The sequence below is a fragment of the Anser brachyrhynchus genome, assembly GCF_964034855.1.
Source record: "Anser brachyrhynchus genome assembly, chromosome: W".
NCBI classification, from domain to species: domain Eukaryota; kingdom Metazoa; phylum Chordata; class Aves; order Anseriformes; family Anatidae; genus Anser; species Anser brachyrhynchus.
The window spans coordinates 15,819,413-15,837,863 of NC_137704.1; the positions used below are offsets into that span (position 1 = coordinate 15,819,413).

The following is an 18,451-nucleotide window of genomic DNA, read 5'->3' on the forward strand; positions in this document are numbered from 1 at the left end:
TTGAAGTTGAGCTCCCTACACATAATCCTGGCTACAATATAACGTGTTATCAAAGGTGTCTTTCAAACAACATTGATAGAAACTCAGGGGGCAATAATACTGACCCTGGGTGTGGAAATATTATCCATGAAGTAGGGAATAATCCATACTGTACCGAATATGGTAGCTACGGGGATGCTAATATACATAATGCACACCAGATACAATATGGGTGACCCTTTCGGTGACAAACTTAAGCTGATTGATATGGCGGTGCACTAAGGCATAGAGTGGTAACCAGGCTAGAATAAGAGAAAGTGGGAACCAATAAGGAGGAGTTGTTAGGCTCGGACGGGCCTATAGAGGGCTACGCGTGATCAAAAGGAATGCACCAATCAGAAGTCTGTAACTATGTTTGCCAGCCACGTGCAGCCCGTGTAGGGGCTCAGAAAAACTATATAAGATCTGGCATTGGGACAATAAAGGGTCTCCATTTCTCGACTATCTTGGAGTCCGTGTCGTCATTCCCTTCAATACAACATGAGAATCCTGTAACAGGATGGCCTATCCCAAATGGCAATGGGTTGGTACTGGCTATGTGGCCATAAAGCCAGGAAGGTGTTGCCCCTAGGATGGAAGGGAGCTTGCACCCTGGGGGCAATAATTCCAAATGTAACTATTATGGAAGACCCACAGAGCCAAAGCCCCCTTGAGACCACACGCAGAATTAAGCGGACTCCAGATAATCCTCTAGTAAAAAGAAACAGGGCATTTCACTGTTTTGCAAAGTGGTTTCTACCTTGGTTAGGGGTGAGTGAATTAGAAAACGCTATTGTAAATATCTCAGCTATAATGGAAGAACTAGAAAATAACACTAGATGCAGTCCAGGCACTACAAAAGGAGGTAACAAGTTTGCAAGAACGGTACTCCAGAATCAAATGGTATTAGATTTATAACTAGCCTCACAAGGAGGAGCGTGCACTGTAATTAATGCTAGTCGCTGTATGTATGTAGATCAAACAGGACGAATTGAGACTGATCTCAAAAATATTTGGGAAAAAAACAAGATCCTACATAAAGTGGCTCAAGATGACACTTCCTGGGTATTTAAAGACATTTGGAAGAAACTAACTTCATGGTTACCTGAATGGAATTGGCTCAAACAACTATTTGTTGGTATTATAATAATAATGGCATTGTGTATCTGTCATCCCCTGTGACATCCAAAGAAAAATACTGTGCCCTAATGTTGGAAAAACTCAAGAGTGGAGGATGTGAAGTGGTGCAGAAATGACAATAGGAGTAAGAAAATAAGAGGGGGGAATTGTGAGAAACAAAGGTTTTTTTTGTTTGTTTGTTTGTTTTTTGGGTTTTTTTTTCGGTAGAATGTGTTTTTGCAGTGGAAAATTCCACTAACCTTGCATATTCAAAAGTGATTGTGCAGGCATGACAGTTGCATAGCAGTGGGGAGTATGTTAAGAAGATAATGGGAAGGTCCCACTGTCCCAAAATAAGGAGGATAGCTAAGAAAAACAGGACGAGCAGTGCGAAATCAGTAAAAACAAAAATCACAGGCACTCTAGTCAAGGGAGAAGAAGGGAAAAAAAAAAAAAAGGAAAAGAAATTAATGGTTGGTCAAATAAAATTGTGCATATATGGTATAGCAAGAAGCGTCGAGTAGTTTGTGAACCGGTAGTACACAGCCGATGAGGAAACGGGAGGAATCAAGCATCGGGTAATAGGGAATATAAGGCTATGATATACTTTTACTGTGCGCTCCTGCTTGCAGGACTCCCACCATTGCAATTGCGAATAAAATAGCTTCACAGAAGACCCTGTCTGAAAAAAAATATTGAGATTTTTCTCACAGTCAGTAGGACTAAGGAAGTGATTGTCTCTCTATACTCAGCCCTGGTAAGACCACACCTTAAGTACTACGTTCAGCTTCGGGCCCCTCACTAGAAGAAGGATACTGAGTTGCTGGAATGCATTCAGAGAAGAGCAACTAACCTGGTGAAGGAACTAGAAAACAAGACACAAGGAGCATCTGAGGGAACTGGGGTTGTTTATTCTGGAGAAGAGAAGGCTGAAGGGAGACCTCATCGCTTTCTACAACTACCTGAAAGGAGGTTGTAGAGAGAAAAGGGTGTCTATTTTCTCAGGTGAAAAGTGATAGAATGTGAGGCAACGGCCTCAAGTTCCGCCAGGGGAGGTTTAGATTGAATATTAGGAAGAATTTGTTCATGGAGAGCATGGTCAAGCACTGGAACAGGCTGCCCAGGCAAGCAGTGGAGTCACCATCCCTGGAGATATTTAAGAGACGTATGGATGTAGCACTTCTGGACATGGCTTAGTTCTGGACTTGATGATCTTAAGGGTCTTTTCCAACCTAAATGATACTATGATTCTAAGATGTTTTTTAGATGCACAGATTGTTCACAAGATTGGTTGGAACAACTTAAGAAGTTAAATGACTTTCAGTAAGTTTTCCCATTATATTACTTTCAAACTTTTAGCATTTAATGTTAACTTATGGCTCCACAACATGCATACATCAATCCTCTTTTTCCTATGGAACACGTACATAACATTTACGATGTTACCATTTAACCCCATATGCAATATACAAGAATAACTGTCACCAGGGGTCAAGTTTAAGCCATGCACCTCAAATAGTGAACGAAACACTGAATTAATACTTAATTAACACTTAATTAATTGTGTATCATTCAAAAATTTATTTCCAAACTCTGAATTCTCAGAGCATAGATTTCCAAGTCATTACAACACAGGCTTAGAGCAAGCAGTGACTTGAGAATTACACATGAATGAGAGACTTCTCTGCTCAAAGGGAGTTCTGAGAAAGTAGCTGTATATCGGTATATTAAGCTGTTCTGAGCTTTAAATCCATAAAGGAAGTAGCATAATGTATACATCCAGTACTTTTCTTTTTAAACCTTTTTTTTAAGTGAAAAAGAAAATAAGACTAAAAGAGCTGAAAACTTTAATAATATAGTTCAAATCACTAAAAACAGTTTTTGTTAAAACGATAGTCTTGTGGAGGCTTAAAACAGGTATAACAAGAAATAAGCGTCCAATGTCAACAGCATCTTAACACAAACATATGCTATGGAAGTATCTCCTGAATTACAGTGCTGGTGTTATAGAGGATACAACAACAGCAATTAAGAGGACTACTTGCTAGCCCTTGCCACTATTCTTCCACATTCAGTGCAGCCTACAGCCCCTGCTACATCCCCAGATACAACCAGAAAAGAACATATTCTCTGAACTCTCACCACTATTTCTCTCCACCATGGCACTTTCTGGTACAGCATACTGGGGTGTGTGTACATGTAGATGTTAAACCTTTTGAATTTGAAGTTAATTTAGGAGTAATCCTTTTATAAGATAAATGTAACAGTCCAATAATTTGATGTCTGCCAAAACACCTAACCCAAAAGAATAAACCAGATTTCACGTACTAGAACCAAAGAGAAAACAAGCTTTTAAATTAAAGAGATAGAAACTTGCTATAATTTTCAGCATGTTATTTGGGGAAATAAAAAAAGTTCCTAAGCTATGAAATAAATATACATGTTTATAACTATGGCAAACAGTTCCAATATTAACTACTACTTACCAAAATCTACTCTTGTTAGTATGCACTGCATGGGATGGTCAGTTGTATGCCTCGTTGTTGTTGCACCACTTTCATAACAAGTTGCACACAAATCGTAATCGTAGCAAATTAAACACTTGTATCTGCGACCTCGAAAATTTCCTTTTAAACATGCATCACAGCTGACACCTGTGAATAAAAAAAAAAATACAGGAAAAAAATAATTTTACATTGTTTTAATGATACAGATTTGTCACTATCATCTCCCAACAACAACCAAAAAGAAATTCAGCCAAAAAGCTTTTATGTAGCTGATGAAAATAAGACAACTTTAAACGTATTTTTATTTTTAAAAAAGGCAACAGTCACCCAAATTGAAAGTTAAAGTAAAATAAAAAACACAGTCAGTCACCTAAACTGATAGTTGGTTAAGCTATAAATTCTTTTATAATCACTTCTTCCTTGTTTGGAAATTTGGTTCAAAACATTCTTGAGGTTAAACAGCATAGCAGTTGATCTGGAAGTTTCTACAAAAACAAGCAAACAAAAACTCCCCACAGCAGACCATCTCACAAACCACAGATAAGCACATACCGCCACATAACAACATCCCTCCCAGGCTTTTGTGTTTATTTTTTATACATTCTAACATTTCAATTCTGAAGAATGCCTGCCACAACCACTCTTCACAATGCATACATATCTGTGTGGTGGTTTCACAGCTGTAGGTAGCTCAGCACCACCAGACTGCTCTCTCACTCCTCCTCCTCAAAAGAAAAGAGGGAGAAAAGATGATAAAAATAGCTCATGGGTTGAGATAAGGACAGGGAAATCACTCACCAACTGTCACAAGCAAAACAGACTCAGCATAAAGGAGATGTAATTTATTACCTATTGATAACAGACTTAGAGCCGTGAGAACTAAAAACAAACTAAAAACACCTTCCTCCCCCATCTACCCTCTTCTTCCACCTCCCTGAGCAGCACAGGGAAATGGGGATTGTGGTCAGTCCATAACACTTAGTCATGTGCTGCTCTTTCATGGTTAGTCTTTTCTCCTGCTCCAGCATGGGGTCCTTCCCGCAGGACACGGTCCTTCCCAAACTTATCCTACATGGGCTTCCCAAAGACTGCAGTTCTTCAAGAACTGCTCCAATATGGGTCTGTGCCATGGGGTGCAGTCCTTCAGGAACAGACTGCTCCAATATGGGTCCCCCATGCGTGGCAGTTCCTGCCAGAGCACCTGCTCCATCATGGGCTCCTCCACAGGCTACAGAGTGGATATCTACTCCACTGTGGTACTCTATAGGCTGCAGGGGAGGACAGCTCGCTCCACCATGGTCCTCTCCAATACAATTTTGGAGTTGAGATCAGGGTCTTCTATTTTGAAATAAACATTAAGATGTAAATTAAGATGTACGCAAGTTACATTGCATCAGCTCTTCAGCTTCTTCCTTTTGGGAGGTTCAATCTTTGCACTACAAATCAGTCACACTGCCTGTGTCAGGAAAAGGCTTCATAACGTCTAAAGGTTTTGCAATTTTCTCTGTACTGTTTCAGCTCTCTATTGTTTCTTCCCACTGACTGGAAGAGGAGAAACAACCCCCATTTTTAAAAGGGGAAAAAAGGAAGACCTTGGGAACTACAGGCCAGTCAGTCTCACCTCTGTGCCCAGCAAGACCATGGAGCAGATCCTCCTGGAAACTACGATACAGCACATGGAAAATAAAAAGGTGATTTGTGACAGCCAACATGGCTTCACTAAGGGCAGATCGTGCCTGACAAATCCGGTGGCCTTCTATGATGGGGTTACAGCATTGGCAGATAAGGGAAGAGCAACTGCCATCATCTACTTAGATTGTTCAAAGCATTTGACACTGTCCCACACAACATCATTGTCTCTAAATTGGAGAGACATGGATTTGAAGGATGAACCACTTGGTGGGTAAGGAACTGGGTGGATGTTCTCACTCAAAGAGTTGCTGTCAACAGGTCAATGTCCAGGTGGAGATCAGTAACGAGTGGTGTTCCTCAGGGGTCAGCAATGGGACCGGCGCTGTTTAACATCTTTGTTGGTGACATGGACAGTGAGATTGAGTGCACCCTCAAGCAGGTTTGCCAATGACACCAAGCTGTGTGGTACAGTCGACATACTGAAAGGAAAGGATGCCATCATAGAAGGACCTTGACAGGCTTGAGAAGTGGGTCTGTTCAAACCTCACGAAGTTCAACAAGGCCAAGTACAAGGTCCTGCACCTGGGCTGGGGCAATCCTAAACACAAATACAGGCTGGGCAGAAAATGGATTGAAAGCAGCCCCAATGAAAGGACCTGAGGGTCTTGGTTGATGAGAAGCTCAACATGAGCCAGCAACGTGCGCTTGCAGCCCAGAAAGCCAGCTGTATCCTAGGCTGCATCAAAAGAAGCATGGCCAGCAGGTCAAGGGAGGTGATTCTCCCCCTCTACTCTGCTCATGTGAGACCCCACCTGGACCACTGCATCCAGCTCTGGGGCCCCCAGCACAAGAAGGACATGGACATATTAGAACGAGTCCAGAGGGCCCCAAAGATGATCGAAGGGCTGGAACACCTATCCTATGAAAATAGGCTGAAGGAGTTGCAGTTCTTCAGCCTAGAGAAGGCTCCAGGAAGACCTTATAGTGGCCTTCCAATACCTAAAAGGGGCCTACAGGAAAGCTGGGGAGGGACTCTTTGTCAAGGAGTGTAGTAAGAGGACAAGGAGTAATAGCTTTAAAGTAAAAGAGGGTAAGTTTAGATTAGATATAAGGAAGAAATTTTTTCTCTGAGGGTGGCAAGGCACTGTAACAGGTTGCCCAGAGAATTTGTAGATGCCCCATCCCTGGAGGTGCTCAAGGCCAGGTTGGATGGGGCTTTGAGCGACCTGATCTAGTGGAAGGTGCCCCTGTCCATGGCAGAGGGTTGGTACTAGATGACCATAGAATATGCCGAGTTGGAAGGGACCCATAAGAATCATTGAGTCCAACTCCTGGCACCACACAGGTCTACCCAAAAATTCAGACCATATGACTAAGAGCACAGTCCAAATGCTTCTTAAACCCCGACGGGCTTGGTGCCGTGACTACGTCCCTGGGGAGCTTGTTCCAGTGCGCGACAACCCTCTCAGTGAAGAACCTCTTCCTGATATCCAGCCTGAACCTCCCCTGTCGCAGCTTGACTCCATTCCCTTGGGTCCTATCACTGGTCGCCAGAGAGAATAGACTGGAGCCTGCCCCTCCGCTCCCCCTCGTGAGGAAGTTGTAGACCACGATGAGGTCTCCCCCTAGCCTCCTCTTTTCCAGGCTGAACAGACCAAGTGACCACAGCTGCTCCTTGTACATCTTCCCCCCTAGGCCCTTCACCATCTTTGTAGCCCTCCTCTGGACACTCTCCAATAGTTTCACATCCTTCTTGTACTGTGGTGCCCCGAACTGCACACAGTACTCGAGGTGAGGCCGCACCAGCACAGAGTAGAGCGGGACAATCACTTCCCTCGACCGACTAGCAATGCCTTGCTTGATGCACCCCAGGATACGGTTGGCCCTCCTGGCTGCCAGGGCACACTGCTGGCTCATATTCAGCTTGCTATCAACCAACTGTCTGAAAAAAAAAAAAAATTGAGATATTTCTCACAGGGGGACAATCACCTCCCTGGTCCTGCTGGCTACACTATTCCTGATACAAGCCAGGATGCCGTTGGCCTTCTAGGCCACCTGGGCACACTGCTGGCTCATGTTCAAGCAAGCGTCAACCAACACCCGCAGATCCTTTTCCTCTGCATAGCTTTCCAGCCACTCTGCCCCAATCCTGAAGCGTTGAATGGGATTCTTGTGGCCAAAGTGCAGGACCCGGCACTTAGCCATGTTGAACCTCATCCCATTGGCCTCTGCTCATCAACCCAACCTGTCCAGGTCCCTCTGCAGGGCCTTCCTACCCTCCGGGAGATCGACACTTCCCCCCAACTTGGTGTTGTCTGCAAACTCACTGAGGGTGCGCTCAATTTCCTCATCCAAATCATCAATAAAGATATTAAGGGGGCCTTAATGATGGGCCCCAACATCGACCCCTGGGGAACACCACTCATGACCGGTGAAACCAACTGCCCCAGGGGTGGAAACACAGTCCTACCATTTGCCATGGACTGATCCAGACTGCGCTTGAACAGGGGGAAGCTCCTGAACACCTGCAGTACATTGATGACATCATCGTGTGGGGCAACACAGCAGAATAAGTTTTTGAGAAAGGGAAGAAAACAGTCCAAATCCTTCTGAAGGCTGGCTTTGCCATAAAACAAAGTAAGGTCAAAGGACCTGCACGAAAGATCCAGTTTTAGGAATAAAATGGCAAGATGGACGTAGTCAGATCCCAATGGCTGTGATCAATAAAGTAACAGCTATGTCTCCACCAACTAGCAAAAAAGAAACACAAACTTTCCTAGGTGTCGTGGGGTTTTTGAGAATGCACATTCCTAATTGCAATCTGATTTCTCTTTCAAGCAACCCAGAAGAAGAACCATTTCAAATGGGTCCCTGAACAACAACAAGCCTTTGAACAAATTAAACAGTAGCCCTTGGGCCAGTCTGGGCAGGACAAAACGTAAAAAAAATGTGCTCTGCACTGCAGCCAGGGAGAATGGCCCTAGCCAGAGACTCTGGCAGAAAGAGCCAGAGGAGACTTGAGGGTGTGAGAAACGAAGTTGTGTTTTTGCAGTAGAGAATTACTTTTCTGTATTCCAAGGTAGTTGCGTAGTCATAAGAAGGAGAAATGCTAAGAAGATAAGTGGACAGTAGAAGGCCTCACTGTTCCAAAATAAGGTAGAAGCTTGAGAAAAACAGGATGAGCAGTGTGAGAACAGTAAAACAAAGATCACAAGTTCTCAAAACGTAAGAAAGGAGAAATTAAAGGGTTGAAAAAAAGAAAAATTGTACATATATGGTATAGAAGAGCGGCGAGTAGCTTGTGAACCTGTAGTACTCAGCCAATGAGGAAACAGGGGAGGTGATCAGGCATCGGGTAATAGGGAATAAAAGGTTATGATTTGTTTACTAAAATGCACTCCTGATTGACAGGACACCCACCACTGCAATCGCAAATAAAATAGCTTCACAGAAGACCCTGTCTGAAAAAAATTATTTGAGATTTTTCTCACAAGGGTGACCCGTAGGGTTTTGGAGACAGGGATGCAGAGGATCCAAGGCCCGCTATACTCCAACTGAGAGATATTGGCAGTATATGAAGGAGTTCAAGCTGCTTCGGAAGTGGTTAGTACTGAAGCACAGCTCCTCTTGGCACCCCGACTGACGGTGCTGGGCTGGATGTTCAAAGGAAGGGTCCCCTCTACACATCATGCAACTGATGTTACACAGAGGAAGTGGGTTGCACCGATCACACAACAGGCTCGAATTGGAAACCCCAGTGGCAACCTTATCACACTCTACAGGTACCTTAAAGGAGGCTGTAGCGAGGTGGGGGTTGGTCTATTCTCCCACGTGCCTGGTGACAGGACGAGGGGGAATGGGCTAAAGTTGTGCCAGGGGAGGTTTAGGCTGGATGTTAGGAAGAACTTCTTTACTGAAATGGTTGTTAGGCATTGGAATAGGCTGCCCAGGGAAGTGGTTGAGTCACCATCCCTGGAGGTCTTTTAAAGACATTTAGATGTAGAGCTTAGTGATATGGTTTAGTGGAGGACTTGTTAGTGTTAGGTCAGAGGTTGGACTAGGTGATCTTGGAGGTCTCTTCCAACCTAGATGATTCTGCAGGGCTGCTCTCCAGCATCTCATCACCCAGTCTGTACATGTAAAGAGGGTTGCCCCTTCCCAGGTGCAAGACCCAGCACTTGCTCTTGTTAAACTTCGTGCAGTTGGTGACTGCCCAGCTCTCCAATCTGTCCAGATCTCTCTGCAAGGCCTTTCCACCCTCGACAGTGTCAACAGCTCCTCCCAGAGGAGAGCTGCACGGCATAGCCCCAGAAGCAGCCTCCAACAGAACCCGGCATGGCCACTGCCATGGGGTGGCTGGTGGCCTGCAGACAGCAACACTGACTAGTGCACATCTCAACATGGTCTCCAAGCAACATTTCCTGTAGATGTGCATGACAGCAGAAGCATCCGGGCAAATTGATGAGCTGGCTTTGGGAGCCTATAAATAGGCAAAACCAGAACGCATGATTAGTCAGAAGGTCATAGGTGAGATAAAGACTGTGGATACGAGGGACCCAGTATACAGGTCTTTGAAACAGGAGCTCCAGGGACTTGCCTACAGCAAACCCACATGTCTGGACTTGTTAATGGACATGTCTCCGGTATCATACGAAGTCCAGTTACTGCATTCATGGAACAACGATGATCGCTCACTGAATGTATTTGTGGAGGAGGATGACAAACTGATATTTTATCTGCTCTACCAATGACCTTCATGTTCTGGGACTGAGAGATGAAACCAAAGCAAAATATCTGGAGCTGACCCACTGGGAGATGGGTTTGCTACCCTTGTGTCATTGGTACTGTCGGAGCTCCTTGGCCCAAGTACTTGTGTCACTGATAAAGTCTCCATGTGCCCTTACAGGCAAGCGCTCAAGTAGTCCTTGTTTCAAAACTGAGTGTTTTTGTTCTTTCGGAAGTCACTTCCCCAGCACACTTTAAAAAAAAAAAAGAACACTTACAGAAGCTCTGTTCCTCCCTGCTTCTCCTGATAAAAGGCTGTACCTTTGGGTTGTAGAGCCTGGGAGTGAGCCCTCCTTCTGTACCAGCTGAAGGGAAGAACATAGTTTAGGGGAAGGGTGCTAAGAATGGGAAAGCACAGGGTGGCCAGCAGAGTTGGGAAGAGTCTGGAATACCAAGAGGAATTCATTGCTGAGGTGTTTTTTTTGTTTGTTTTGTTGTGTTTTTTGTTGTTATTGTTTAAAAAAAAAAACACAAACACCAAAACCAAGAACCCTTCCACCAGGACACTTAAATTGGAGGAGGTGGTTACGCTGCTGATATCTGTCTCTGTGCTAGGACTTCTTACCGTGTTCTGATGTTGTTTCATAGACACAGTAAGCCTTGCTTTTTTTTGTTTATCACCATCACTTTCTCAGTTCTTCTGCTCCATTCTGTCCTGCCTTCTCTTAGTGGCTGTGACTCAGTTGATTGAGCAGTCACCCCATGTCTTCATCTGCCCTCTTCCTCTTGACTTAAAACTGTAGGTTTTAGTCTGGGACTGAAGGGTTTCTTGCTGATGTGGGGACAGGGAAGGGACAAATTTCTGCAATACAGTCCCTGGTGAGACAGACTGGATGTCCTCAGACTTGTCACACAGATGTAGGTCCTGCCATTTTAGGTCTGCTTTCTGTATAGCCTGTTCCATGTGAAGGTTTTAGAGAAACATAGTAATTCTCTAAGGGCTCTTCCAGGAAATTCTCTTCTTGAACGAGCTGCTTAGTCACCCAAACTAGGCTTTGTTATGCCACAGACCATCAGCATAATCTTCATTTAGCTATGCAGCTAAATAGTTCTGTCTGTTGCTTGGGGGCAGGAAGTTGTCCCAGAGAAGGTGGTGACAGTGTAGCTGCAGAAGTGCCATAAGCAGACCAGAAATCCAGAAGGTGGTTGCTGCAGAATGTAACTCGTGAGACTTTAACAGAGCCCAATGGGGTGATCTTCAAGCACAAAAAGAAATAAACATCTCCAGAGCTAAGGGGTTGGCAGGGGAGAATTGCAATAAACAGGACAAGCAATTCAGGCAAAATCAGCACATCCCAAATAGATTATTGCCTCAGTAGCCAAGTAAACAGGATGACACTCCTTTACTAGCAGGAGCTGCTCTCTTGACCTCTCCACAGGTTACTACGCTGCATTTCTGGGGTTATTTTGCATATTTGTCTTGAAAAAATGTTTGTGTGGTTGTTGTTTGTTCTTTTTTTTGCTCTTGAGTTATTCCCTCAGCTCTGTGTAGATGATCTTTAAGGTCCCTTCTAATCCAAACTGTTCTGTGATTCTATTATTGTTAATTTAGATAAAGGCAGAGGAAGCAGCATCATCTTTTCATCTGTAAAGGCCCTTGAAAGCTTCCTTCATTTGCAGTAGTAAATTAAGGGCTTTCATGAAAGTAACTGCTGTAAACACAATTTTATCTTCAAAGTCCTCTTTCAGCATCAATTAAAACAAACTTTTCTGTATTTGCACTGAAGGATGAAAACGTAGAAGCAACTAAAATTACTGAAATAAAGCCATGACATAGACTCCAAGAGGATTAGTAGACAAAGATCTCATAAGAAGAAAGGCTGAGAGAGCTGGTGCTGATCAGCCTAAAGAAGAGAAGGCTCTGGGGTGACCTCATTGCGGCCTTTCAGTACTTAAAGGGGGCTTATAAAAAAGATGGAGAGCAACTCTTTGCTCAGTCAGATAATGACAGGACAAGGGGGAACGATTTTAAACTAGAAGAGGGGAGATTTAGATTAGAAGGAAATTCTTCACTCAGAGGATAGGGAGGCACTGGAACAGGTTGCCCAGAGAGGCTGTGGATGCCCCATTCCTGGAGGCATTCAAGACCAGGTTAGATGAGGCCCTGAGCAACCTGATTTAGTGGGTGGCAACCCTGCCTATGGCAGGGGGGTTGGAACTAGATGATTTTTAAGGTCCCTTCCAACGCAAGTCATTCTATGATCAATGAGGTCTCAAAACTGCAAATGTCCTAATGATCATTTCCTAACTATAAGTTCTATGATCACAGTTTAACAGAAAAAATGAAGTATTAACACAAGCCACCTCCACCTCTTGCAATGTCAGATCTATTATGAAGAATGCATGGTCAAGGGAAAATCACACTGTTAAACTGAAACATATTCAGTTGTTTCTTGCTCTCTGCCTCAAACAGTATGAAGCATTACACATTTAGCAATATTTTGGGATGCTTACTTAAGTTTTATGAATACCAAAGGAAGAAAACATTACCCACTAGTCACTGTAAAACCTACTTAAAATAGACAAGAAACCTGCATCTGAGGTACTCAAGTAGAAAATGTTCCTGGCTAATAAAGTTCAATAAGGACAACAAGATGTAGCTGCAGATACAGAACAGTATCTCAAGGTGAGAGAAACAAGTTAGATAAACTCTTTAGTTTTAGCAGGATGCCAAAGCAATGTGATGTTTATGGGAAGTTCAACTACTAACAGGAATGTTACGTTAATGAAGTGCTCAAGAACTAGTATTCTAGCCTACTGTGGAGTAACTGCCTAAAGTAACTAGGAAAATTAAACTAATATTCACATTTTAAAGAAAATGTACAGCATTGAAGAAGCTTTCAGGGTGGAGGGTAGCTGCACTACCTAAGCACTCCTTAAGCTTCCAACCTTAGATGCTATCACACTGGGGGAACCTGGTGTGCTGGCTCTAAGGAACAGCACGGAGTGTAGAGCGGAGTGGAGACACCGCGGCTAGGCCCTGTGGCAAGATGGGGACTCGATCGTTCCTGTGTACACAGAGATGGATAAACTGCACATTTGCTACCCTGAGCCAACGACCTGTCATGTTTTTGACAGAATGCTGTACTCTAGTGAACTTTTGCTCATTATAATATCATTATAATACCAAAGCACACCTCCTTCCCAAAAGCTACCCGCCTCCAAGGGGCGACCACCCCTCACTGAGCATACACTCTGAATTTCTCAGAGCCTATACCTTTAAAAGAAAGTGAGAAAACTTTTCACCAATCATAACCAAGATATGCTTCACTAGAGTCACTCAAGCTCCACCTAAAAGATAGAAAATAATATAAATTGGCTTAAGAGAAAGGGGATGCTAGGGAAGACACCATCACAAGTACCTTCTGACTTCCAGGATCAGTCAACGGGCTGAGCCTCTCTCCCCCCCGCCCACTGGGATGCCTTTGGGTGAGATTTGAACACTTGGTTATACCAGGTGTCTCTACAGAAACTTAGGAATCTCTACAGTCTTTGTGCCTTTTAACTTGTTAATAACGTGTAAATATGTGTGGCGAGTTTCTCTTGAAGGAGGAGATCGAATTATGTTAAGTGAGGAAGAGGCAGGAGGCTTTTGGGGACCTGGAGTATTTTTAGCCACCACACCAGGAGACCATAATTACTCTATAACTGCACGGGCTGCATACTGGGCAGGTGGTATAGATCCCCAGGAGAAAGGGGAACCCCTGGAAATTAGAGCCACAAGCTATTCTGACCTGGCTGTAGCAGTACAGAAAGCAGCCTGCATTCAGGTGATATATGAAAGAGATGAATTCAGAAAATCCCCGATGTTAGCTCCTATCCACCCAACCCGATTAATTCCTCTTATCTGTGGCCTCCCTGATTGTCTTAAGATGTTCATAGCAAATACCCAGGATTGCATACAAGCTGCTCGTACGGATGGTGATCGTGGTCATAGGTGAAATCCGCACTCCCCCATTCCCACCTGGAGTGAATTTGTACAAGACATAAGTAATTACAGATGCCGAATGGGCTGTATTAGTTCATCCAGTACTAAGCCCCCAGATCACTCCCGGCAAGTTCACAAAATCCATACTCAAAACCCAGATACCCCAAATTCAGAGAGGTTCAAACCTAATAAGGAATGGGGTGAGTTGTGGCATAAGGCCCTAGCTTTGGGTGTACCCCATCCAATCTTGCATGGTGCCTCTACAGAGGACCTCCGTACATTAGTCTGATCTCTGGGTAAGAAAAATATTCCAGCTGGGGAGAACTGCCTAACCAGAAAACCCCCAACCCATAAGGAAAGTGCAACTTCTGCACCGAGCCTAATTGAAGAGGCAGAAGCTTGGCAAAAAAAACTCCTGTCCCCGGGGAGGGCAGTGAGCCACCCTGCTCGGTGGGTATTAGCAACTCAATGGCTCTCTAATGAACACTCTCACCCTATCATTGCCATTCCCGTTGGACCCCCAAAAATAGTGGTAAACTTTCTTATTGGCACCAGGGCCCAAACGTCAGTAATTACACATGAGACAGCACAAACCCTAGGTATAACACCTGGTCAATGCAGGGTTACAGTCACAGGAATTAATGGTGTGGAAAAACAATGCCCCATCACAAAAATTTCACTCTGGCTGCCAGAAGAACAAAAATTAACCAGGACAGAAGCATTAGTCAGTGCTACATATACTAATATTTTAGGATTTGACATACTGCATGGGCAAATGTGGAAACTCCCTGATGGAACTGTGTGGTTGCATGACACATCAGAGGGATTCATGCACAGTGAAGTTAAGTCTGTTACAAACATCCATACCCTTACCCCCCTCTAAAATCACTGATGTTCGGCAATATCTGTTGCCAGCAGCAGCACTTATGGGGATTGACGGGGTGGTAACAGAATTGGAAGAAAGAGGCATTATTAAAAGGACCTTACAGCTCACCGGTGTGGCCGGTAAAGAAACCAACCAGGCAATGGCATTTTACAGTGGATTACAGACAGTTAAATGCTAACACCACACCTTTGACTGCCGCAGTTCCAAACATGGCAGAGATAGTGAAAGCCTTCTGTGCATCTACCAATACAATCACCCCAAAGGTTTATTATAAACCAGAAGAACATACTACAGGATTTTACACTGGACAACCTGTGCTAGTGAAAATGCCTCAGACTGGAACAGTAGCAATGGTACTAACTACTCCCAAAAATCCCTATACATTGGAAGTCAAAGATTGTTATTTCACCCTCTTTCTAACCCTGCCAGCTGAATACAACCAAGCATATCTTATTTCCTTTTGTGTTCACAGGAATCCTGAGTGAACTGCATGTGGACAGCTGGAGAATCACAAATTAACAGCTTGGACTGATAATGCTATGCTTTACCCTGACCTTAATGCATTCCCCTTTGGTTCATAGCCAAAAAGACCCAAAATGGCCATGGTCCCAAGCCCATGTTAAGTACACTAGATTATGGGAACACATGCCATCAGGGAAAACTTAGCTACTGTGGTTGTGCATGGAGCTGAGGTGTTTCACCGTGACATCTCATAATGACCCTTGGAACCACGCATTGTCACAGTATAGCTCAAGCACTGGAACATCTCAAAACAAAAGGGACCTAAATCTCTCTAGTTTTACGTGCAAACAAAATATTTTCAAAAGATGAATGGAGTTGGGATGATTCTCTTCAAATGGCTGAACTTCAAGACACTTCAGGCCAGACAATACAAATCAGTTGCCGAATAGCTAATGGGTCTACTTAAAATAGGCCGACTGAAACTAAGATAATTTATACTGATTCTTCCAGACCACAAACTTATAGTACTAATTATAACAAAATAACTGCACCAAATTCTGATCGCTGGCACAATTTTACTTTCACCAAACCTATAATTGTGTACTGTCTTTGGGGTTACTATTTGAATTTATGATCAATACAGCAACATCTGCATCAATTGCAAAGGATAAGAAGCCTCTGCCCCTGCAGATATTTGAAAACGTACCAACTCGGCCTCCCATCAGTCTAACTCCTTCCACCTTCAGCCCAGGTCCTTAAATAATTAAAAACGTAGGACAGCAACAATTTCTTTTTAACCCTAGCAGGTCTCTAAAAAGGGTAGAGCTAGCACTGCACATAAGCCTTGGAAAAACCCGAGGTGATACCTCCCTTGCCTTGAGCTGCATCCAAGTGCAGTTATGGATACAGTCTGTAGCAGCAGCTATTATTAGAGAGGGAGAAGGAGGAACTTTACCCACTGAAATTCAAAAATTGATTTGGGATAATGCTTCTGAATTTGAAAAAGGAGTTTCAAGCATGGTGGTAATTAGTACCATAAGCAATGCCACAGTATACAATGTATATCCAGTCATTGCATTGGGCAATCATAATGGAACTATACTTTATCCTAAGGAGCATAAAGTATGGGCCCATCAAGAGGGAGGAAAGTGGCCTAATGAAACCCTTGAAACTGTACTTGTATATATTGGGAAAGGCTGTGTTTGCATGACAACCTATTGTGATTCTATAGTCATAGATAATACTATTGTAGATACCAGTAATCACTCTAATGCTTGTGTTTGTAATTTTACCAAAAATCCAGGATGTGATTTTAGTTACTCAGCTCCTGTCAACACTTACCAACTTATTACATCCAATTATATTCTGCTTCAAGATCTGCTGCCTACTGTTACATGAAGATTTGAAGCAGTTAATGAAACAAGTTTGAAAAAATGGACAAAAGACTCTGATTACTGTCCATCATAATATAGAAGAAATACATCGAGTGATGGAAAGAGTAAAGAAAGATGAAAAACACCGTTGGTGGGACACTTTGGATGGTCGCCAACTGCCACAGGAATCTTCAACAAGATGCTTCACCCTACTGTCGTTTTGTTAATACTCGCTGTATTATGCTTTATGCTAACAAAAAGTATGTTAAACTCTGGATTATGATGAAACATTTAGTATTCCTACACAATATACAAACACTCGATAATCCTCATCCCGAGAATGTATGTGATATACCTGATACATTCCAAATATCGTGAAGCTTGAGTAACTATAGCCACGGGGTGGCTTATGGGGAGCCTGAAGTGACTAGGAAAATTAAACTAATATTCACATTTTAAAGAAAATGTACAGCATTGAAGAAGCTTTCAGGGTGAAGGGTAGGCTACACTACCTAAGCGTTCCCTAGGCCTCCAACCTTAGATGCTATAGCACTAGGGGAACTTGGTATGCTGACTCTAAGGAACAGTATGGAGTGTAGAGCAGAGTGGAGACACCGGGGCTAGGATCTGTGACCAGATGGGGACATTGTTCTTGTGCACACCAAGACCAATAAACTGCACATTTGCTACCCTGAGCCAACGACCTCTCACGTTTCTGACAAAATGCTGTACTCTGGTGAACGTTTGCTTATTATAATACCAAAACACACCACCATCCCAAAAGCTACACACCTCCAAGTTGCGACCACCCCTCACTGAGCATGCACTCTTGGAGTGGGTTTAGGTGGCAAGGTTTTGGTAGCTGGGGGGGCATAGGGGTGGCTTGTGCGAGAAGAATCCAGAAGCTGCCCCATGTTAGATAAGGGCCCTGCCGCTGCCCAGAGCCAGGCCAATAAGCGATATTGTTTGCGCCTGTACTGGGTCTGGCTGGGATGTTAACTTTCCCTGAAGCAGCACATACAGTGCTGCGCTCTGCACTTGTAGCTAAAACAGCAATGGTACCACACCAGTGTTGTGTCTGCTGCTGAGCAGTGCTGGCACAGCATCAGGACTCTCTCTAACCCTCCTAGGGGGTGGGCAAAAAAGTGAGAAAGGAACATCACCAGGGCAGCTGACCTAAACCAACCAAAGGGATATTCCATACCATATGATGTCACACTCAGCAATAAAAGGTGGAAAAAGGAGGAAGAGGGGAGGGGTGGGCTCTCGTTGTGAAAACGTCTGTCCTCCCAAACACCGGCTACATGCGTTGAGGCCCTGCTTCAAAGACATGGTCAAGCATCGCTCATTTGTGGGAAGTAGAGAGTAATTTCTTTCCATTGCACTTCCACACAGCCTTTACTTGTTTTGTTCTTTCCCTTTCCCCCTCCCTTTTCCCCTTTCCCTTTTTTCCCTTTAGTTAAATTGTTTAATTAATAATAATCTTTCCTTAATAATTATTTTTTCCCTTTAATTAAATTATCCTTATCTCAACCCGTGAGTTGTTCTTTCCTATACTTCTTCCCCTCCTAAGGAGAGGGAGGGAGAGAGCGGTTGTGGTGGAGTTCAGCTGCCTAGCACAGTAAAACCACCACAGTAGCTTACTTCTGCAAAGCTTTGGTGTCCTTCTTAAAGGACAACTTGAATTTTTCTGATACCCACCTTTCAACAGTCAAATTTAGAAAGCCCTTGTAGCCAGACA

At 43.7% G+C, this 18,451-nt stretch overlaps 2 protein-coding genes and 1 long non-coding RNA gene across 4 annotated transcripts in view; 1 reads left to right on the plus strand and 2 right to left on the minus strand.

Moving 5' to 3' along the window:
• The window catches only part of LOC308184772 (E3 ubiquitin-protein ligase KCMF1), a 118,799-nt gene that overhangs the window by 82,860 nt on the left and 17,488 nt on the right, over window positions 1–18,451 (minus strand). For both annotated transcript variants that reach the window (XM_080572305.1, XM_080572304.1), the window contains exon 2: window positions 3,624–3,791. In XM_080572305.1, the coding sequence (XP_080428431.1) occupies window positions 3,624–3,791 (168 nt within the window). The remainder of the gene's footprint in view (window positions 1–3,623; window positions 3,792–18,451) is intronic.
• Window positions 1–18,451, plus strand: part of LOC308184894 — a 111,414-nt gene that overhangs the window by 22,624 nt on the left and 70,339 nt on the right. The gene's annotated exons all lie outside the window — the stretch shown is intronic.
• The window catches only part of LOC308184723 (uncharacterized protein), a 324,716-nt gene that overhangs the window by 6,600 nt on the left and 299,665 nt on the right, over window positions 1–18,451 (minus strand). The window lies entirely within an intron of this gene.